General features: G+C 42.2%; 1 protein-coding gene across 10 annotated transcripts in view; it reads left to right on the top strand.

Annotated features, from left to right (window-relative positions):
* The window catches only part of SEMA5B (semaphorin 5B), a 355,160-nt gene that overhangs the window by 321,073 nt on the left and 10,144 nt on the right, over nt 1–23,943 (top strand). For 9 of the 10 annotated variants that reach the window (XM_081006115.1, XM_081006112.1, XM_081006113.1 and 6 more), the window contains 9 exons: nt 509–690; nt 4,831–4,974; nt 8,555–8,702; nt 9,268–9,493; nt 10,836–11,054; nt 11,969–12,139; nt 13,431–13,580; nt 14,710–14,754; nt 18,446–18,651. In XM_081006115.1, coding sequence (XP_080862241.1) covers nt 509–690; nt 4,831–4,974; nt 8,555–8,702; nt 9,268–9,493; nt 10,836–11,054; nt 11,969–12,139; nt 13,431–13,580; nt 14,710–14,754; nt 18,446–18,651 — 1,491 coding nt within the window. The remainder of the gene's footprint in view (nt 1–508; nt 691–4,830; nt 4,975–8,554; nt 8,703–9,267; nt 9,494–10,835; nt 11,055–11,968; nt 12,140–13,430; nt 13,581–14,709; nt 14,755–18,445; nt 18,652–23,943) is intronic. The other variant, XM_081006111.1, reaches the window with a different exon arrangement.

Raw genomic sequence — 23,943 nt, 5'->3', positions numbered from 1 at the left:
ACTGTGTAGTGAATTTGGTTGGCTTAAGAAATTTTGCTGCCTCAGGCAGGGGACAAGCTGGTACCCTCTCCCTTTCACATGCAGAATCTGATTGATTGAATGAATGAGTTGAATATTACTTTCAATTTGGCAACATTCTCTGCTACACCTGAGGGCGGTGGGCTAGTTTAGGGATGTACAGAGCAGGACACAAAGCACACACAACTCTGTCCCTTGTTCCACCTTACAGCCCATCCCTCAGCATCTCCTGCCTGAGGCAGGAATAGATTTTCTCTGTTTAATGGTAGGGCTGGCCCTGGTAGTGAGGGCTCATTCCTTAGTTTATGTTATGCTAAATATGAGTATCTGCCTGCAGTATGGAATTGTGGAGGGAGTACTGACATTGTGTTTTTCTAGAGAGGGGTAGGAAAGATTCTCAGACATCTCCTTGCCTCGACTGCAACTTTGACCTCATGGGCAACTTACGATGCACAGACTCACCATGATGACTTCTCTTTATTTAAATTAGGTGAAAAATCTGATGGTGGATGGCCAGTTGGGGGCCTGGTCCCCGTGGCAACCGTGTGAACACTCGGATGGTGACAGCACAGGCTCCTGCATGTGCAGATCGCGGTCGTGTAACAGCCCTCAGCCTCAGTGTGGTGGACGTGACTGTGAAGGAGCCAGGATAGAGATCGCAAATTGCTCAAGGTACCTGAACGTCTTTTATGTCTTGTATATACAGGAAGGGTGAAAAGTTATTCCTTTCATCTGTCTACTGTTATTGCCTCTTTCTTGGTCAAACTCACCTCCAGAGCACAAAAGTCACTTAAAATGAGGAAGCGGGGGTTACAGGAAAAGAAGCAATGTTGCTACAACTTTAATATTCTGCTGTATAGAGCACTAGTTCAAATCCCCACACAGGGATGAAACTCACTGGGATAACTGAGGCCACTATTTCTCAGCCTTGTCTACCTCTTAGGGTTGCTGTGAGGATAAAAGAGGGGAGCCAAGTATACTGCCTTCGTTTCATTGGAGGAAGGGCGGGGATAGAAGCATAATGAAAATAAATATTGTGTCACTGGAGGGATTTATCAAATACCAAGTGAGTTTACTAGGAAACCTGACACTGTGAAACTATTGGCAAAGAAATCATTTTCACTTATAGATTGGAGTAATTAATCTGGAATAAATGCCACCCTTGGTTCTCCCCCAGTACACCCCCCATTACGAGTCTGAATTATAGAATCACCACTTCATACTACGAGGGTTCTTCCAGTCAATTGTGATAGCAGTGGTCAGAATAGCGATTGCCACAGAACATATCTGGCTTGTGGGCATATAGCTAGTATATTCATTACGTACCTCACACTTCCAAACTGTTACAGTAATGGGGACCAGCAGTCCTCCCCATGTTGGTGGACTGCCACACTCATCGGCCCTCACCATTGGCCAGGTCACCTTGGGCCGATGGGAGCTGGAGTCCCAACATCATATGAAGGGCCACAGATTCCCCTGCGCAGATATAAAACATTATAAAAGGATAGATTTATCTTGCCCTGCCCCCACCCCACGTTGCAGGAGTTCACATAGTTTTGCTTTGTTTGTCCAAGAAAGTTGCATTAACTTCATTAAAGTAATACATCACATTGCCTGCAGTACAACTAAATTATAAAAACATAATTGTTACGCTTTGCATCTTCTGATAGTTCCCTCTTAACAGATGGCATCATGGGAGTCCTAACACTGTTTAAATACTGAAGCAAGTGAAAGCAATATAAACAATCTTTTTTAAAAATGAATGGCTGATCATTTAAAGCTTGGCTTGCTTAAATGATAACAACAACAACAACAACAACAATAATAAAGCGGTCATATATTATTAGCATGACTGCTACTACTACTGCTACTACTACTACTACTACTACTACTACTACTATATTTGTATCCTGCCCACCTGACTGGGTTGCCCCAGCCACTCTGGGCAGCTTCAGCCTTTTCTTGTTAATACAACTGATATTGTGTAGCTTGCTGAGTTCAACTGGCAGCCCTTTTGTTTGCTGTGGATCACTGAGAGCTAGCTTTCGCATCTGTTGTGCTCCCTGAATCAATGTCATCATTACCACATTGCATGTGTGTTTTTCTCCCACTTTCACGGTCCCCATCACATATATTTATTGACCATTTTGCATTTATATCCATTTTAGATTAGGAGAAACTATTTTGGGGAGACATAAACACATGCACACACACTGTAAGCTGTAGGGATGCCATTGCGCAATTTGACCATCTTATCTGTCACACCTGGTGGGATTTAGTCTGTCTTTTTTCTTCAGGCTTGTGTAGACACTTCTGTGTAGCAACTACTATCTGTGTTTGCTGGACGCGGATGCTGCTGTGGTCTAAACCACTGAGTCTCTTGGGCTTGCCTATCAGAAGGTTGGCGGTTCAAATCCGCACGATAGGGTGAGCTCCCGTTGCTCTGTCCCAGCTTCTGCCAACCTAGCAATTTGAAGGCATACCAGTGCAAGCATGTGGGCCTTTGTGGATCAATCTTCTTTTACATTTTCTATGCTCTTGATCAGCCATTCTTACAGCTGGTAGAATTCTACCATGTGGAGCATCCTCTAGCCTGCAAGCGACATAAGGCAGCTGATGCAATCATTTAATCATTGCCAACAACATGATCTCTAAAAGTGTGGGATACCACAAGATTAGCCTGTAGGAAGTGGATGAGAAATGCATTCAGTGTTAAAATTCAGTGACTGTTAAGAAATACAGCCATATGATCATCTTACACTCATTGCAGGTCTAGTATTTCAATTTTAACTGTCTTCGTATGGCATTGCGAGGCTTTCGTTACAAAGTTTAAATAAGAGTTTTAGTTATAAATGAGATCTAAGATTGCAAATGCCACAGGGCTGATGAAAGCCTTCTTGAAGATTGTCTACACTTTGAATATAAATTGAGACTTCCTCCTTTAAAAATCTTAATCTTCAAAACAAAATATGTGCATATACAGTAGAACTTCATTTATCCAAATGACATGGCAACTATCCAAAACATTTGGCTAATCAAATGTTTTGCTATATGGATGGATGATTTTAAAAGGGTTTAAAACTACACACAAAACATGGAATGATTTTAGAAATATATTATTTAGTTGAGTTTTGGATACTGGTGGTTTTGATTTCTGTGGCTTCCCCCTACCCACTTTCAGGGGTGTGATAGAAAGCATTTATTCATTTATTATAATCACATATTTTAAGTTTTGGGTACCATGTCTTAGATGGTCAAGGAAACAATAGGCAAAACATGGGTTATATCACAGTTTGTATGGAAGTCCTTTTTTATTTCCTGACCTTCTTATGAAAGAAAAGAGAACAGTGCCAAGAGAATGGGAGAGTTGATAACGGACTTGAAAACCGTGAAGGCTACGCAGGTTTTAATTTAAGCTTCCTGCTGCAGCTGGTGCCTTGCCAGGTACCCACTGGTTGCCAAACACTTTTATTAATTCAGTCAATTCTTGGAAAATCAACACATCTGTTCACCAGCTCAACTTTCAGGACCACAAGAAACAGGACAGCATGTGATATGGACTTGAGAATGAACTGTAGAAAATAGTTGCTCTGTCACTTGGTCAGGACCACTGAGCTGAAAAGCAGGAGTGTGCGATGGCAAAAGGGAAACTACATTTGGTAGAATAACAATTATTTGGAGTTGGATGAGGAGGGGGTATAACTTTGCCCCTGAAATGTCTTTTCTGTTGCGACTCTGCATTTCTAAGGAAAGACACATACCTACTCTAAGAAAGAAGAATATGTTCCAGTCATTTTCAGAATAATTGACCACCACAGTATCTGTCTTTCCTTTATTAAATGGGCCCTGAGATTAACACATCATTTGGGAATCTAGGGTTCTGTGATCTAAAAGGCAAATGTAAAATGAGAGAAATTTGAACAAGTATTGGGCAAGGAGAACACCTGAAATTGGAGGAAAGTTTCTTGAGAAATAGCACCTCACAGATGGTTTAGCAGTCTGTTTTGTCATATTCCAGGTCCACCAATAGAATGCTCTATTAATCCTAAGAGTGTTCCCTGAATCTTCAAATGTCCATAAAAATAAATTGTCTTGTCTTTATGCTTAAGGAAATACTAACTGAGGTTTTAAACTGCTTGTGTTTTTTATTTTATTTTATGCAATTACAGTATGTCTATTTTTTAGTTTCTCATTGTTGTTTTTTAAAAATGTAATGCATTCTGAGCCTTTAGAATACAATAAATAAATGATTCAGTGCTTATAAAGCTTTATTATGTGTAGCAAATACTGCATCTGAAGTTGCCTAAGTGAGGTCAGGGCATCTTTCATCTCTTATGCCCAACCCTTTGTAATTCTTCCCCTTTCAGCACCCCACATATTTGATTCTGCAGGTTTTTCTACACCACCATGACATCTTTTTTTAAAAAAAAGGTTTCATAAGGAACTCAAGAAATGATACAAAACTTTGCAAATTTATAAGTAATGGAGGGTATAAAAATGAAACCCTCGCCTGCCCTTATTATGTTTAGCATAGGCTTAAATCTGTTCAACATGAAACTGCCATGGATTTTGTTTGTTCAAATTTAAAAGTTGGGGAAGACTCAAAAAAAGCACATGCAGAATTCTAACCCTAATCTCTGTCTGTTTCTTGGGCTAACCTCTATTGAAGCGTGCTTCGTAGTGCTAGTCAGTCTCTGCAACCTGTTGGTACTCCAGAGCCAGCAGTGTTGAACTTAGCGTTAAAGTTGAAGAAATAAGAATTAACCCAGATGCCATGTTTTATCTTTCTTCCTTCCCCCTCCCCTCTGTCAGGAATGGAGCTTGGACACCATGGTCGTCCTGGGCCCCCTGCAGCACTTCCTGTGGGATTGGCTTTCAGGTCCGTCAGAGGTCGTGCAGCAACCCTGCTCCGCGATACGGAGGCAGGGTCTGTGTCGGACAAAGCAGAGAGGAGCGGTGAGAGTCGTTCCCCATCCCTAAACTTCTATGAGACTTTTTTTTTTTTTTTTGGCTCAGAGCTCTTGTGTTTTCTTTTGAAGGATTCATTACACCACATGGATTAGTGACCCATTCCAGATGTCTTCTCCCATATGAACCTGCCCACTCACTGAGATCATCGTCTGAGACCTCTGCTCCTGGTGACCCTACCTGTAGAGGTTAGGCAGGTGGCAACTGGGGATAGGGTCGTGCCCTGATTGTGGAACACTTCCCCAGAAACACCTGTTTGGCACCCATTTTTAATCTTTTAGGGAACAAGTAAAAAAACTAATTCTCACCCCCCTCCAGCCTTTTGTGAATGAGATTGTGATTTATTGTATTCTTCTACTTCTGCTGCTGCTAGTCTTCACTATTTCATTTACTTCATGTGTGTTTTAGGTTCATCATTGTCATATTGTGTTTTTATATTGATCTCATAATTATTCATTTTTGCCTATAAATCTGCCTTACAGACCTTTTAAATAAATATAAATGTGTTACTGTGTTGCACAGCCATATGTCAAAATAATAGTTTGAAACAAGGCCCATAACTTAAAGAAAGTATGGCATTATTAAGCTGTTGAGGTTGCTAAACCTGAATTTTTCAGTGAAGTATGCTGTGGTGCTACATAATATTGCCGCTTGCTATTCAGAATGGGAGCTGTTAGCCAGCCATAGAGCTCTTGTGCTGAAGGATGAGATAGAAATTTGCTCAAGAAGTGAAATAAGAGCATAAGGATGCTCTAGCCATAACACATGCTATGCTGTGCTATGAATAGAGAAAGAAAATAGTATGCATATTTAAAAGGAGAACTGCACATATGTTGCATTTTCATAGGAGAGTTGTTAGTCTTTAGATGGCATGCCACTCCCCACACCAGCAAACTAAAATAGTCAGTGCTAACAGAAGTGGAGCCAAAAATGGGCCATGGGGGTAAAATAAAAACCACCCTAAGCGTGCTTGGAAGTCACAGGTATTGAGTATCAGAAAACCAGGGGTGTGTTTTGTGGGAGATTTGCAGCCAAACCTAACAAATACATATTCTTGATAGTTATCATGAGAAGGGGCTAAGATCATAGAAAGAGAATTGGTAGAGAGGTTCTGTGTGATGTCATTTCCCCTTCTGTCTGGAGAGGAAGGGACACATAATATGCTCCCCCCTCCATCTTACTTTGACCAGCATTGGATGCAGATATGCCTCCTTTTGGTCCAGCTTTAGTTATAATGTAAAGATAAGTATTTTGCCTGCATAATCTTTACTGCTACTGTAGCTGTGAACCGATGCATCATTATAAAGTAAGTAAATCTTATTTTAAAAGGCCTGATTCTTTGTTAAACATGGTAAGAAGGGGAGAGCCAGCTTATTTTGTAGCTGGACTTGCTCAAAATTGAGGTTTGATCTGGCTCCCCAAGCAAATTTTTATCACGCCCCCAAGAACTCACCAATTTTGGTGGTGGCAAAAAAAGAAAAAGAAAAAGGACAAGGACGCAGCACTGAGATAGGGGTGGGAATACAAGTTGTTCCCTCCCCCAGACATCAAATTGATGAGCAGGGAGGCGGGGGTAACTCCCTCTTCTTAGCTGATCTGCATAGATTAGCTGAGGGGAAGCTTTTTGCCTTAGTGTGTCTGTGAGCATGTAAGAATGTAGAGTGGCCACACACACCATTGTTTTGCAGCCCTTGGAGGTTTGGCCATTGATGAATGTGTCCCTCAGACCAAAAATAAAATGAAATGGTTAGTACCCCAGCTAAAGTTCCAGACAAAAACCTGCTCAGGCATTGCAAATGCAAAAGACACTTCATATAATTAGTCTGTGTGTCTTCATGTTTGATTAGATCTGTGACTAATAGAAACATAACTTCATTTTTTCCACTGAAGTAGTGATAGCAATGGTGATTCTATTATATGATGACTGAAGTGGAGCTAGAACTTTCTTATTTTTAAAATGGGCAAAAGTAGTTGGACAGAAATAAAATTAACTCCAGGAAATGCTGCTGAACACAGCTGAATGGCACATTTACCTGGACCAGAGTTCCTGGGGAAATGATCCAGAAAGCCTGGGGGCAGATGAACATGATCTGTTTGGCCAAACTACTTTCTAACTGCAGAGGAGGCAGGGAGATTGTACTAAATTGTGGGTTCACACAAGCCTTAATGGCTGGGAGGTAAGTCCAAATGAACAAAGTGGAGCTGACATGGAATAAATATGCATAATAAATGACCTGTAAGACCGTTCTTCTTCTCACGCCAGGTTTGGAAAGTAATGTCTGACCATGATACAGTGTGGTGGGTTTCTTGTTTTGTTTTTGAAGTTTTTACAATCTTAAAGCACAGTTACAAATGTCAGGCATAGAATATAAATTGAACAAAACTAAGCAAACTATATGTATATTTCCTATACAAAAAGGAAAATTTTGCAAAGAGAATGGGAGATAGTTAGCTTTGCAAACTTACTAGACTTCAGTTTTTAGGACCACAAATAATTGTGTAATAAGTCTATTCAAAACAATCTCTGAAGGATGGGGGCATACTGACAGTAGATAACATTGTGTTACATACAGTGATGGTTGCCCAGTTTCCATCAAATCTATCAACTCGCTGTACTCTCATAACGACTTGGCTACTTAAACCCAGCATAATACTTGCTAAACAATAATATAGTTCAGCCATTTATTTTAGGGTAATTGGCATCAGATCCTAAAGAGGCCAGTTTAATTACAAGTAGCTGGATTTCTAGCCTAAATTAGTTTGCAATGCTTTAAGACTTAAGTACTAAGTTAATGGACAGTACTGTCAATATACACTTATAAAGACGTATCTGTTTTTAAAACAGTATTTTCTTCACCCAGGCAATACCAGGAAAAAAAAAATTGTATTATAATGGTACAATGTGAGCATAAGTAGTAGGTTATGAGCACATCCAACTTGGGTATAAACTATCTATGGGTCTTTTGCAGGATATTTTGCTATATTTAGCAAATGTAAGTCAATGTTGGCTCCTATGATGTTGCTCTGCTGCTATGACCATCCAGTGGTTTTTTTTTTAGGAAAAAAATCAGTAGTATTACAGTTTTTAAACAGGGTAGAAAACTTGTGTGACCATAATCCCGAAACAACAAACAAAAGAGATCTCATTCATTGTTCATCTATGCAAACAACTTAGAAGCTGTTGCCATTGATAAAGCTGTGTAAATAATTAAATAGTTAAGAATCTCCAGCCCCTCCAGAATGGACACTAACAAGAATGGCTTAGATCCAGACTAAGTAAGTAATGCTTTTAGTCCCACTGAAATCAATAGGACTAGTTTCTCAAAATTTATTTCCCGTTGATTTCAGTGGGTCTAAAGTACAACTAACTCTTTCTGTCTGTCTGTCTTGCCTCTTTTTACTTGTGGTGCTGAAGTTGAATTTCTACTCAACCTGATGTCAACCTTTTTCTTCCTGGTGCAAACAGTTCCTTGCAGAGTCTTTTACAACTTTCCTTTGGAGTGCTCCAGGACACTGACTTGCATTATTGTTTCCTTATTTTCCTCCCTGGAATTTTGTTTCCACCCAGGTTCTGCAATGAGAACAGTCCATGCCCATTGCCAATCTTCTGGTCTTCGTGGGGCCCTTGGAATAAATGTAGCGCAAATTGTGGTGGAGGGGTGCACTCCAGGCAGAGGTCTTGTGAAAATGGAAACTCCTGCCCAGGCTGTGCTGTGGTACGTTTTCATTCAGATAGGCTTTCGTTGCTGTTTTCTTATGTTCTCTTTTCCTCAGTTCTTTAGGACTTGTCCTATACACTTGTGCTTAGAGAAGAGAAGAGAGGGAGCCTACAGGTAATTGACCTAGGGGCTAGGTAAGAAGGGAGCCGGCATTTGTCCACAGACAGCTTTCCGGGTTATGTGGCCAGCATGACTAAGCCGCTTCTGGCGCAACAGGACACCGTGATGGAAGCCAGAGCGCATGGAAACGCCTCCAACCAGGCCTTTGTCTATGGAATTCGTTTGCATGCATGAGTATGGGCACTTTATGTAACACATGCGTAGGCCTGTCACCTCAGCATTGTATTCTGTTAAAGAACTGGAAGCAATACCAGACCTTGATTTATACACCTTCTGAGCTTTATTACTGCTTCATTGGTTTTATGATTTTGAGTCAAATATTCGGGGGTTTATCTTATTGTTCCTTAAATGTCATTGCCCCCCAAGTGCATTGGTAAAGCTGCAAACCCTCAAGTAAATGCTAATAATTGGGTCCTTCGCCCATTTTCTCCTATTTCTGTAGGAGTATAAAACCTGCAGCCCAGAGGCCTGCCCAGAGGTCCGAAGAAACACACCTTGGACTCCATGGATGCCCACCAACATCACTCAGAGTGGTGCTCGTCAAGAACAGCGTTTCCGCTACACCTGCCGCGCTCAGCTTGCTGACCCTCATGACCTCCAGTTTGGCAGGAAGAAGACAGAGAGTCGGTTCTGCCCCAATGACGGCTCAGCTGTTTGCGACACTGATTGTACGTCCTGCCAGATTGCAAGATTATAACGAGCGCCAAGCTAAGCTTCTTATTATTCATGCTGGAGGTTGTGGGCAGCTGAAGCGTAGGGTTGGATAAATGCTGATCTATGTTGATAGCAACAGAGCAAATCAAAGCCAGCAGATTGAGACAGTATATACTCTGTCAGGATGGATGAGCATTAGGGAATTTGCTTGGGAGCTTTTCACACACCTGCAAACACTGTGTTGCTGGAGGTGCATAATCTTAATTTCTGTGTTTATTAAGATGCCCTTCACACATCAAGCAGTATAGGAGTCACTTCAGCTTGCTGTGATTGCACACTATAGGAGCGCATGATAGGACTGTGTGGTTGAGAGCACAAATGTGGGGGTATTTCAGATAATTGGGGTGCCATGGATTGAAGCAGTCAAGTGGGTATATATGGGGCAAGCAAACTGGTCCCAAGGTGTTCAAAGCTTTATATATTAACGGTAGCGCACTCAGTAACAAATTGGCAGCTCATCCCTCAGCAGGGTCTCTCTCTCCTGCCAGCAGTCATCCTGCAGTAGTTGCAGTTCCTGGGCCAAACACAAGGGAAGATCCACCTGCATGGCAGTAATCCAATCAGAAGTGCCTGAAGTACTGTGATCAGGCTATCCTGGTCCAGGAACCGATGTCACACTAGCTGAAGCTGAAAAAGTGCTCCTAGCCACAGGTCCTCCAGTGGGAAACCTGGGTCTTCCCTAGACTGCTTACTTGCTCCTTCTGAGAGAGTGCAAGCCCATCCAGGGCAGGTAATTGGCCAATTTCTTGGATACAATAACTATTCGCCCACAGGGCCTGCATCTTGCCAGGATTCAAGCTCAGTGCATTGGCCCTCATCCAGCCCACCACCATTGCATGGTGTCTGCACCATTAGCACCACTCACATGTTGGCATGAGTGGGGCTAAGCAGCTTCATTTCATTTACTGCACCACAGTTTCTTTTCTTTGCTATGTGATGAATGTAACCTATATTTGCCATGATCGCCTGCAGGGGAGGGAATCTTGCCAGTGTGCCCATGTGACTGGGGTGCTCCTGAAGCCTTGGCTGTTCACCTCTCCTACTGGAGAGAAGGAAAGAGAGAGAGAGAGCCAGTGTGACCTTGTATGGCTAAGATGCTCTAGGCAACACAGTAGTCAAAAGTCTTCCAGCCTTCCTCTTAGCCTTGAAGCTGGGAAGGAAAAACAGTTCACCATGCAACTGTCTGAACACTCCTTGCCCACTTCTGCTGCTGCAAGGTTGGGAAGAAAGCTGGGGGTTTCCATGTGTTTAATGCCTATATTTTTCTTTCTCCCCCCCCACTGCCCCCCCCCCCAGCTTTAGTTGATGACCTTCTGAAAAGCGGCAAGACCTCTATTCGGATTATCAATGGTGGGTGGTCCTTTTGGGGAGGGTGGTCATCTTGCTCTCGAGACTGTGAGCTCGGCTTCAGAACCAGGAAGCGAACATGCACCAATCCAGAACCAAAAAACGGTGGCCTACCTTGCATAGGATCTGCAGTGGAATATCAGGACTGCAACCCACTTCCCTGTCCAGGTAAATACTGTAACCATTCCCTGCTTTTGTTCAGTGCGAGTAGCATGCTCAAGAAGTGTGCTATGAAGTTCTTCCATTACTCTTCACCCTGCCATCGTAGGGCATGTTTGCCTGTGCTGGCCCAAGACATTTTCCTGCCCGAAGCAGAGCCAACATATGGTCCCCTTTTCCCCTGCTAGGGCCAACATTGTGGAAAAGTCTCGCTGCACCATTCACACACCAATTCATGCCTCATGATGCCATCTAATGCTGACCACTTCACCCTGCTGCATGGCATGATTGTTCCTGATGTTAGAGCTGGCACTTCTGCACAAGGCATTTAACATACGTAGCTGTAAGCTCAGCCCTCAAAAAGCAAAGAAAGTTTGGATTGCACGCAGAGAGGGTGCAACCAAATCTCATTGCTGCAAAAACATTAGAACCTTCTGCTCCCTTAGTAAAGCGAGAGCCATTCAGATATCACAAATATATTGTTGGCAAAAGGTGGTTTTTTTAATGTATCAGATTTTTCTCAGAAAGGTAAATCCAGATTAAATGTGGGGGGAATGTGTTCTGGCTTTTTGATGCCAATGACATTGTTTGGATATTGCAAAAAATGTGCATGTGTGAGAATAGTCATTACTTTTGCATTATAATCATAGCCATTCCTTCCCTCCTTTTTCAGAACTATGTGCTTGGAGGGGCCAGAAATGCAATGAACTAACTTAAATCATTTTGGCAGAGAAAGAAACCAACAGTGAGGAAAAGTATTTGTAGGCAAATAGTCAGGATGCTATTCATCTAGTGTGGTAGCTTCTCCATAGCTTTCTTCTCCTTGAAATAATGATTTGGGGTTTTTTTATTGTGATGGGATTAACAGATGGGTGAAAAGTATGCCTGCATCTTTGTATTGTTTTATTTTGAATGATCCTTAGTGAAAGGTTCGTGGTCCTGCTGGACTCCTTGGTCTCAGTGCTCAGCAACTTGTGGAGGAGGGCACTACCAGCGCACCCGAACCTGCACCAACCCAGCGCCCTCTAATGGGGAGGATATCTGCATTGGACTGCACACTGAGGAAGCACTGTGCAACACACACTTGTGTGAAGGTAGCCCTGTTGTTGTTATTCTGTATAATGCCATCATTTTTGTATTTATGTTCTTTTAAAAATATGTTTTCATAATGCATTTGAGATTTCAGGACTGATGTAATTCTTCTGTTGTACTTCAAATGTAATTTTGAAATAAATTAATAAATAGAGATAGATAGATAGATAGATAGATAGATAGATAGATAGATAGATACAGGTGAAACTCGAAAAACTAGAATATTGTGGAAAAGTTCATTTATTTCAGTAATTCAACTTAAAAGGTGAAACTTATATATGAGATAGACTCATGACATGCAGAGCGAGATATGTCAAGCCTTTATTTGTTATAATTGTGATGATTATGGAGTACAGCTGATGAAAACCCCAAATTAACAAGCTCAGAAAAGGTGCAGTAGCTATTCAATCCGTAACACCTGCAATGGGTTCCTGAGCCTTTAAATGGTCTCTCAGTCTGGTTCAGTAGGAAGCACAATCATGGGAAAGGCTGCTGACCTGACAGTTGTGCAGAAAGCCATCATTGAGACCCTCCATAAGGAGGGAAAACCTCAAAAGGTAATTGCAGAAGAAGTTGGATGTTCCCAAAGTGCTGTATCGAAGCACATTAATGGAAAGTTATGCGGAAGGGGAAAGTGTGGAAAAAAAGGTGCACAAGCAGCAGGGATGACCGCAGCCTGGAGAGGATTGTCAGGAAAAGACCATTCAAACGTGTTGGGGACTTTCACAAGGAGTGGACTGAGGCTGGAGTTGGTGCATCAAGAGCCACCACACACAGACGGATCCTGGAGATGGACTCCAAATGTCGTATTCCTCTTGTCAAGCCGCTCCTGAACAAGAAACAACGTCAGAAGCGTTTTACCTGGGCTAAAGAAAAAAAAAACTGGTCTGTTGCTCAGTGGTCCCAAGTCCTCTTTTCTGATGAGAGCAACTTCTGCATCTCATTTGGAAATTAGTTTCACCTTTTAAGTTGAATTACTGAAATAAATGAACTTTTCCACGATATTCTGATTTTTCGAGTTTCACCTGTCTGTCTGTTCCCAAACAATAGCTCGGCTGAGAAGACAGTTGCAGAGCATTTTTCCAAGTTCTGAATCACAGAACTAGACAACTAGTTTTGTCATTTTCCAGTCTACTTTATGCTTCTCAAAACAGACTTCCCCTGTTCATGGGTATTTGACATTATTTCTAAATGCTCAGTTGGGTTTCCATATTCAAAAACTATGTGACCTTTTGTCCTTTGCTTATCCCTCATGTTTTTTTCTTGGCTTAAGTCTTATCTCTCATTCTTAAGGAGGCTGGTCCGAATGGTCTGAATGGAGCTTGTGTAACGAAGATGGGATCCAGTATCGTAGTCGTTACTGTGAAATCCACAATCCAGGATCTTCCCAATGTGCTGGGAACAGCACACAATACCAGGACTGCTTGTACAATGAGATCCCAGGTGGGTGCAACTTTGCATGCTAAATGAGCAAGGAAAGGGCTCGGTTTAGAGGGCTCCACTAATTGCTGAGATGGATGCCTTACTGAAAAGAACTGATTGCCACTTTTAATATTGATAGGATTGTGTTTTGTAAGGCAGTGAGTATATTGAATGCTGCCTAGTATTCCATTAGTTCAGTTATGCAAAGAGAAGGCATCCTGCAGAAGGAAAGAGATTCAGGAGGATTTTTAGGATCCCATGTGTGGAAATGAAATGGCAGCAACTTTGGTGTAGTTGTAGACTGTTTAGAATTATAGCTAACCTCCATCTAGGGATGGGAAGGATTCTGTGACTAATAAATCTTATATAATCAGGGAGTTTTGTATTCTGCACCACAAACAGAAATTAAATGCACGAGGCAAGTTGTGCTGGATTGGATAAAATTAGAACCAGCATGCTGCTTCCAGCAGAGGACAGACAGATGTTCCTAGGAGGCCCATGAGAAAGGAAAGAGTATGACACCTCTGCTCATTATTTGGTATCTAGAGATATATGAACATGCAGGTTCTGTTCAGTTCCTGAAAAACCATACATTTGTCTAACACGTTAAAAGGCCATCTAAACCAGTGTCCTCACTATATCTGATGGACGTAATTCAAGGTAACTGATCATTTATAGAATAAGTTCTCAGAATAAACTACGCTATACAAACATCCTTAGATAGCAAGGTCGTCTGTCTGTGTCATACATTGGTCAAAATATTTTTCAATTGGATCATACGGTATTCACATTTATTCAGGTATTTTATGAGCACAACTTAAATGCCTCATTTGAGTCTTTTTTTATATCTCTATATTTCTGTAATTTGCACAGTTCTTGCCAGAATTAAACAGTTCTAAGGACGCTTATTGTGTTGTATTTGGATAGTTTGCAATCCAGACAATTTTCTCATGCAATAGAGAGTATGCTCTTTTTAAAACTTTTTTTCACTATATTACATTCTGTGTTTTTTGCCAAACCTCTGGGAGGCCCTCCATTTGCTGCAGAGATTAACTTGCCTTGCATTGAGCAAAGGGATTTTAATTGCCTGCACAATGTCGCAGATGACAAAAATGACATTTTTCTCCCCACTGTTTTTCTCTTTGTTTAGTAATCCTGCCAGCCTCAAGCATTGACGAGAGCACGAACTGTGGAGGTAGAGTACAGCTAACTATAGATCTTATTTTTATCTTAACATGACTCCTCTTTTCTGGGAAGCATCAACCCAACCATTAATCTGTGCAGTGCACATCCCGTTGATAGCCTTAATTCCACTGGAGTCCGATTGTCTGAGGGGAGGAAGGGAGGGGAGAAAGTATCTGTGATTCAGTTTTCTGGTATAAGAATTTAATTTGGGGGAGGGAGCATCTCAGAATAATTAATTACCAGGGAGATCACAGTCCTTTCCACTGCAGCTCCTTTTTAAATGGACTGGAAAAGATGAAGAGAGATTCCTCATTTTCCTGAGCGCTCAGTTAATTGTAGAGTTGTCACTGAATTTCATTATAAGCAAAACATTGATACGGGTTCCTGTTCAGGAGAAAATTCCAAAGCTTTTAAGGGGAAGCAAAAATAATTTTGATAAGACTGGCAAAGTTTCGCAGGTTGTATCCGACACATCCCTTGTTAATTGTACAAATGTTTTAACTTCTTGAGCACTGTTGAATGTAGTGGGTGCTTCTGTGTTTGTCTCTCATTTACCATGTACAAAGGTCTATGAATGGTGTTTGCCACCCCCAGGAAGATGAGATTTGCACCCAACCACCTTTTGAAGTGAAAGTAGCCTTGGTTGCTACTGTCTCTCTCCCACACAAGCATAAACGAGCATACCAAATCTCTCAACCTCTCTCTCTCTCTCTCTCTCTCTCTCTCTCTCACACACACACACACACACACACCATATACACAACAACACATACCTATCTCCCTCCCTTTCTGTGTAAGAGCATTCCCACATCTCAATTCCCACCTCCAGGGGTTTTCGAGGGTAGAGAGGGGGAGAAATGAATGCACGGGGATTGCTTCAGTAGTTCACAGTGTAATAATCTGAGTTTGTACCAGGGTAGCTCGTATAATAAGACTGCAGTGAATTCTTAAGTTGTCTCTACGAATGAACCCAATGCAAAATCGATGGCTATCTTGCCATTGGAAACAGGATTAGACAGCCAATGCAAAACCTTGATTACCGGAAAAGCAGTTGCCATGCCACTAATTTTATCTGACTTCTTTAGAGTTCAGGGAATTGCATTTTCTTTGTGCATTTCCTGCAGGTCGCTTGATAGCTAGCAGAGTCTGTTGAAGAGCCAGAAGAGAAAGCAACCTTCCTTGCTTCTCGCATTGTGCTTTTTGATACCTACCATCTTTCTGAATAGGAGAAAAATAGCAGCTTAGCTAACAGAAGGCACTTGTTCTGGTACTTTGAAAGTTCAGTTTTAGTAGGGAACTATGGTTAAGAGCAGAATTCTGGCTTTTTCAGCTAATTGTGCGGAGATAACTGAAGCAGAGGGAAACGAGCTCCCTGCACTCCTACCGCAGCTCGTTGCAGATCTTGACTTATTAATCCATAAACATACTGTGCATACCATGCCAATGGGTGATTTAAGCTTTTGTTGCAGCCGTCATGAAACTGATCACCAAATTTATAGTAGATATAATTGTCAGGAGCAGATTTTGGGTCATCCAAAAGCACCATGGTGCTTCAGTGGTTTTGCACAACAGCTCCCACAAGTAAGCAGCTTTCCTGACGAACCGCTTGGACAGCTCTTGGCCTGCGCATTAGTCACTCTCTGTACGAAAAGCATTACAGCAATGACAGAAAAGACAAAATGCTCCATCGGCAGACCTTCCCATCTAGTGTGTGTGACTGCAGGGGAAGCAACGGAATTAAGACTCCAGTTCCATTAGCAGCACGGTTGGTTTTCTTGTGTCCCCATTCCTCCTGCCAGGTGTGTGCCTCAGCTCAGGGTCTCCTTATTAACCTTATATTCATCATTATGCATTGGTATTGATATTTTCACTGCCCTCTTCTGCCATTGCAGTCTTATTTGTTTATATAATGCATGGGGATATTATTTATCCCTTAGCATCTCTGAATATCTGGCAAAGATAGAATCATTAGAAATTCAGCCTGCTGCCCTCTCACACGTGAAACAAGGGGGAATCTGAGTTATGGGCAAAACCAGAAGCATCAGCCTGCAGATTCATAGAATGCTCATGTTTTTCAAATATTTAGCCAGGTGCCATGGAGGCACAGCTGAAAGGCAGAGAGACCTTGTAAGGGACAGGACTGAGGATGAATAGTTTTGAGGAATCAGCTGCTCAGTACCAGAGCACCAGAGAATTCTTAGCACCTCACCAACTACAACTCACCTTGGCAAAAGCCATGTTAAAGTGTCACATTGATGCTGAAAGTAGGGCCTAGGAAACCTTATCCTCAAGTGACTTTTCAATTTCATGATTCTTAGAATTTGTCACTGGCTTTTGTTGTTGTTTACTCCTTTGCATTCCTCTTTCTCAGTAGAACATCTCCTTGGTAACCCACTGGAATGGAAGAGTTTTGAAATCTATATGTCTACTTATTTGTGTTGGGGAATGTTTTATGCACTAGGAACTTTCTTCTTTGAAATCTTTACGGGGTACCTGCGTCAGTGGTGTCAGCTTGCAGCTGGGGTTCTGCTTTCATTGCTCACCAAGAAACCAAGCCAGGCAATATTCAGTGTTATCCCTTGTTCTTGCCGCATCCTGTTTTTTCTCCCAGGAGCCTCCCTTTCTGTGGCTAGTGGAGAAAGTATCAGCAAGAGCACATGCAGGCTTTCAGTAGAGAAGGCAGCATGGCAATTCCTTCTCAGAGATGGCTGGAGAAGCGGAAGCTGATCAGAGACCAAAAAACCAGGCTGGGGTGGGAGGGTGGGGAATCCTGTATCCTTAGCAGCCAGCATACATTGGAGGCAGCCAGGGGGTGGCTTGTGCAATGCCAAGCAGGTCCCCTGCCTTGGCTGCCCTGAGCAGAGGTCTCATAGAAAGAGCAATGAGCTCTCCTCCTTCTCAGTGGTGGTAGCATTTTGCAGGCTTACATTCAGTGCTAGCATGAGCGCTCAGCATCCTTGGGCTTCCAGAGCCCCGAAATGGCTACTGCTGAAGCCCCCTTTAAAAATACATATTTTTCATCTGAGCACTCTGAGCACCTAGCAATCATATTTGTGTCCCTAACACTCTGGGGCATTGTGGAAATTTTAATGGCAGTTAGATGTATCTGCTCAGAATCCTGCCACTACTCCCTGTCACCCAGTGCCAGGTAAATCCCCTGACAGAGGAGGGGCCCACCCAAGAGCACTTTGCCAAGAACCTCCTCAAATAGGGAATCAGCCTAGACCTACCACACCTTATCAGCCACTTCCACTTTTTCATTCCTTGTGCATTTTAGGTAGGTCAGAAGGCCTTCCTTTCTTCTGATTTGAGAAATTCTGAGTTTACCACCCACCTCCCAGTTTCCATGACGTGCACATTCTTTGGAACCTGTTGCTGTGTATTGTTTGTATACCTCATTTCTCTGCCTGTCAGCTTAATGTTTAGTTTCAGTATCAATTGGAGGAGAAAGGAATAGCTTTAAGAAAGCAGCGTATGATGCCACTGAAGCAGAACTGTGATGAGCAGACTTGATAGCAAAGGAAGGAAGCGTCTGTTAGTGGGTGTTACCATGCAAGACACTGGCTTCTTTCAGAAACACATTTTCCTTATGCCTAGGAAACAGAAAATCACCCTCTTGAGTGGTTTATTGTTGTTGAAAGTGTTTTTGTTCTTGTTTATGTCTCTAACCACAGCATCTCTTACCACACTTTCTTCTCTAGGTTTCAGCCTCATCCACCTAATTGCCACAGGGGTCTCCTGCTTCTTTGGTTCTAGCCTCTTAACCTTTGTTATCTATGTGTACTGCCAGCGTTGCCAGAGGCAATCTCAGGAGTCAACTGTTATCCATCCCACCACTCCCAATCATCTCCATTACAAAGGCAACACAACTCCCAAGAATGAGAAATACACACCTATGGAATTCAAGGTAAGAGGCTTCATCTGCCCAAAGGTCTATGTTATACCACTGAATTCATTTGCAGCACATCCTAGTGGCTCATAACCTTTGTTTGGTACAGTTTGCTTCAGCAAGTTTTCCCAGCACACTTAAGAGCTGAGCTACATGATCAGCTGAAACAGGTGGGGTAGGTAACTTTGCCATCTTTTTGACATGCAGGGAATTATGCGGAAGCACTGAAATTGTTCTGCACAGCAGGAACTTTACCACGTGGTTCTTCTGATTGTGTAGCTGGGTTCAAGCCTCAATCCAAAGAGCAGTGGTTGAAACTAAGTGATGTTTTCTTGCTGTGGTTGACTAGCCTGTTTCTCCATCATTGAGTGAGCTTGCTTTCTTCATCACCTTCATTGCAAACATATGCTAGGTAACATTACTAACACATGTTTCTGAAGGGCCATGGTGTATCAGTATTTAAATTGTGGAGATAAGCCCAGCATCCTACTGAAGGTTCAGGATTTAGATTTGGAACCATTGGGCTGTGCTCTGCTATGTTTGCATATATCTTTACATACATAATATTGTTTTCCTATCCTCTCTCGTGGCCCATCCAAATTTTCTCCCATGTTGCTTCTTAGAAGGGATCAAATAATAGCTACATTTGTACAGTTCTTGTTTTTTATTTATTGAATTTCCATACAGCCCTTCAGCCAATGATCACATGACGGTTTACTGTATAAAAACACAAAAACACATAACAAGAAACGAAGCAATAACCCCCACACCCACAGTTTAAAAGGCCATAGATTGTTATGATGATGTCCACATAAAACACCACCTTTTTCTGACCACATTCTTTGCTTACTTAGAAGGCCTATCCAAAAGAGAGTTATCTCCAGAGTGTATTGGTTGCCTTGGCAACCTCTTTTTTCAATAGAAATCTGGCATTTCTGTTATCAAGAAATGAACCTGACATGCTAGCAAGTATCCCAGTAGTAATTAACACATAATAAAGCACCCAGCATCTGTAATCAACAAAGTAACTTGTAGGCAGGGGGAAATACCTCTTAAAAGCAATTAATTAACTTGCAGAGAGCAAGAGCAGAAAGATTGCTATTCATAGTTTTAAAAACAGGCAGCAGGTACAGAAAGTGGAGCGGGTTGCAAATAGACCACTCATTGGATTCGGAGCTTCCTTGGCAAGTAAGGCTTCCAAATGGCCCTGGCGATAAAGAAAAAGCAAGAACGTTTTTAAGGATTTCTCAGTTAGTGCCACTGCATCGAAACAATTTTAAAAAATGTCCTTCAGAGCTGAAATATAGGTTTTGGCAACCGGAAGCAACCCTTCATCTTATCAACCTGTTTGTTTTTGGAGCCTGTTAGCTAAATTCTTCAGAAGCAGCTTACCTGACCTGCAGCTGCCAAATTCCAAATGAAAAATTTACCAACTGCCAACAAACAAATGGGGATAGATCACCCAGGCCTACCCACTTCTCTCAGGCCGTGTGCAGCAGTTCATTGATGGAGCTCCCTTGCCTACAGAGATGTACTCTTCACCTGTGTGGAAGAGGTCAGCTCTGCATTTGAACTGCCTCTTTCTCTCAAGTGAGAGTTTCCTCCTGTCCTTATTGGCAGTGGTGTCACAGGCAGTTACTAACCCTTGATAATCCTAAATCCAGCTCTGTTGCATCAATAATTATTTTGAAGTCTAGATTAACAAGCTACATGTCCAACAGATGTCTGGAAAAATAACAAGACCTTATTATTTCCAGAGCTGCACTGGCTAAGTTGGCCTTCCTTATCAATGACAATTTCTTTCTGAGACGTAAGGAATCGTCCGTTTTGCTTCCTCACATAATTTCTTGCTTGTTTTCTGAGGAAAATGGTTAATTTTCAAGGGAAGCTTAAATCTCCTAATATTAGGACAAAATTGTGTTCCAGAAATAGTTCAATGCACATTTTTGGTGATGTGGATCTTGGTGGATGAGAAAGCATGTGTCAAAAGATCTGGAATCAATGAACAGCAATTTTCTCTTCACAAAAAATGAAATGCATGAAGCTAAGAAATTTAAACCTTGAGGTCTACTTAGTTAGGGAAACTTAGAGGTCTCCTCTAACAAATTCAGAGGGATCCTATAGTACAACCCCCCTAGGACTGTACCCCTTCAGAGTGTGGATGGGAGATTTTATGACTGCATGCTCCCCATTTCTAAAACTTCTCTAACGTAAGTGATGCTTATGTTATGGCTAAGCTAAAGAATGCAGAACAATTAGTGTGTCACAGTTCTTTAACACAGGATCGCTAACTGTACTAAAAATAGTTTCCGAGGAAATGCCCTGGATTCAGTCTGCAGTATTTCAAGGTAGAGCTTTGAATATCCCTGATTATATCCTGTGGAGCTACTGGCAGTCCGTGCAGACCTAGGGTAGGTAATGTGGTGCCTTCCAGTTGGTGGATGGCACCACTAGACTCCTTATATTCCCTGAACATTGGTCATTCTGTTGGGAGTCCAAAATACCTGGAGGGCCCCTACATTAGGCAACTTGCACTGAAGGCAAGCATTGTGGGCTTGACCATATGCCCATGTAGCAGAAGAGCATGGTATTCCAACAGTATGTGCAAACCATGTAACCAGACAGCTCCTACCTACCCTCTCCCCTGTTGCTTATTTTTTTTTCATTAAAATGGTGAACGTGGTAACATCTGGAAGGCACCATGTTGGCTGTCCATGGTGTCGACAGTACTGTTACATGGACCAATAGTCTGACTCTGTTAAAGGCAGCTTCCTAGCTGTGTGTGCCATGAAGACTACACTTTGTGTTCTCCAAGTGAGCCTGCTGCCCTCAGGTGCCTTGTCAGTGTTGAAATAAGATTCAGCTGCCAGTCAAGTCAGCTTTGTTGTGTAGAAATGGGGACCACCAAATTTGTCCTCCTGCTCAAGCAGCAAAATGTGTTGGACCAGCCCTGTTCTATGGGCTTGCATGCTAGACTTAACTTGATGTCCGGACTTGCTCAGTTGCTTATTTGTGACTCTCCACCTTATAAACCAGGCCTCAGGAATTTGACTCTTTGAAGTTCTCATGAATCCTGAATACATGTGTCTATGTTCATCCATTGTCTTTGCACACTAAGAAGCCCACCTGATTTGTGGGTGTAGTTGCAATATAGATAGTGAAGGGCAGGGAGATACTCATTCTTTCTTAAAGTCAACTCAGAGATGCTTTGCTCCTTGTAAAATTATTTTGCCTGATATAAGCAAAAAAAGAAAAAAGAAAAGTTTTGGAAGATTGCATTGGCAGAAAGTTGGAGGAGGGTTAATAAGAAAGCACTTTTGTTAAGTGCAAGTCAGCATGAACTTGTAGAAGGTAAATCATGTCTCACAAATTAGATTCTTCCCCTCCCCTGCTTCTCTTTTCTCCCGCCCCTTTCCATTCTTTTGGCTAATTAAATAAATATTGATCTTTACAGAAAGGAAAACACAATCTGGATCCTACTGTAAGTTTCTGATTGTTTCATTAATTTGAGGTATTTTCTTGGTCCCGAAATCATTCATCCCCTTCCACCCACCAACCCAGTAAGGTCATTCCTGTATAGGAAGGGGTCTTTAAGCATCTGATTCAGTGCTATGCAGAAGCATCATAGTGGTAAGAATCCCTGACCTCAAATTTTGTCATGTACATTAGATAGATAAGGTGGGGTGGAGACATAAGGAGTTGACAGATAGGTAGTAGAGAATGGGCTAAGGAAGAGTCAGAGGGCAGTAAAGGGGCAGTTAAGTGTGGTCCCTTCCAACTCTACAATTCTCTGATTCTAAGTGAAGCTCAGCAAAGGAGTTGCTGAAGAAGTGGATCCTTGGAGGAGAAAGAAATGGTTTATTTAACAGAGGGGAACCACATGGTAGAAACCACAGAGACAGACACACATTGGACTTCGAGGCAATTGAGATTTTCTTAAAAACACAGAGGAGTGAAAAGGCAATTAGGAAGAGGACCCCATCTATACGGCAAAGTCACATTGGTTTTATACCTTTCATGACCGAGAATTCTGGAAATGGTAGTTTAGTCAACATGCTGTGATTTATAAGAGATCTCTTCCCCCACACCACCACCCGTCCCACATCAGATGCACAATTTTCAGGGAAGAGGGACTGTAAAGTCTGTTTAAGTCTACAAAATGGATATGACCAAGTGTTGGGGCAGGGAGATTTCAAAGTGGACCTGACACTTAGACCTGACACTGTTTTGAACAATGGAATCTGCTGTGTTTGGTGAGGTGAGCGCCTGCCAGCAAGGCAAGATAAAGCTCGTGTTCTGTGCTTGATGTGCCAAAAATTGTAATGCGTTGTTTGTCACAACTTACAGCGAGGATGTTGTTGTCTCACACAGTAATCAGGAAGGCACAACAGGTTAGAAAATGGGAGATGGAATGTTACGCAGAATTTCCCGGAGCTCTGCCATTCCTTCCATTCTAAATGAACCAAAGTGGTGGTCAGACAGGGCACCCCTAACACCTCTGACATAGTGGGAAGGGGCACAGAGGGTTAACAATCAATGGTCTATGATGATACAGAGGTTTCCAAAGCCATCTCTAGTATTTTATTTTTGTTTCTTCAAACCTCCCTGTTCAAAAGCTGTGCTTTAGCCACAGCATATTTCATCTGTGTTTTAACCACAACATATTTCAAAGAAAGCAAGATCTAATGACAAGGTGGAACCTGCATGAGGGTGATTCGGGCATTCAAGTACATATGGATGAGATGTAAATGCTGTTGATGGGAGTAACCCATCGATCATTTCAATGATAACCTGCCAAGACACTGATGATTCAGAGAGGGGGGGGCGGAATATCTCCTGCCTGCTTTGTGCAGAATATTCTGGGTTCTGCTGTCAGATCTTTTAGCCAAGGTTATGGGCGAATATTTCAAATCATCTAATCAGCCATTCATGTTCCATTAATTAGCAATAGCTTCTACAGTCCTTTGATGGTGTTGTGTTCTGTTCAGCAGGAATGCATATTGTAATAGGAGTTGTTTACATCATGCATTAGGTTGCAGCTCCTTACACCATTCCCTGCTCAGCCAGGTTGTTTGGGCTGCAATAGCGCACGCTATTAAAACCTAAGCACCTGCTGTTTTAGATACTGCGCTTCCAAGTGAGAGTTCCAAAAGGGCCATACACACAAGCAAGGGTTATCAGTCTGCTGGTAATCATGATTGTAATGATCCATAATATGAGGAAGGGGATTTTCTGTCCTGCCTATATATTGGCTGATCATAGTACTCACAAGTTGCCAACCAGCTGAGTGAGGAAAAGACACACACCCCA

Source organism: Podarcis pityusensis, assembly GCF_964106645.2.
Source record: "Podarcis pityusensis genome assembly, chromosome: 1".
Lineage (NCBI taxonomy): Eukaryota > Metazoa > Chordata > Lepidosauria > Squamata > Lacertidae > Podarcis > Podarcis pityusensis.
Note: the sequence above shows the minus strand (reverse complement) of the source record. Positions and strands in the feature narration are given on the sequence as shown.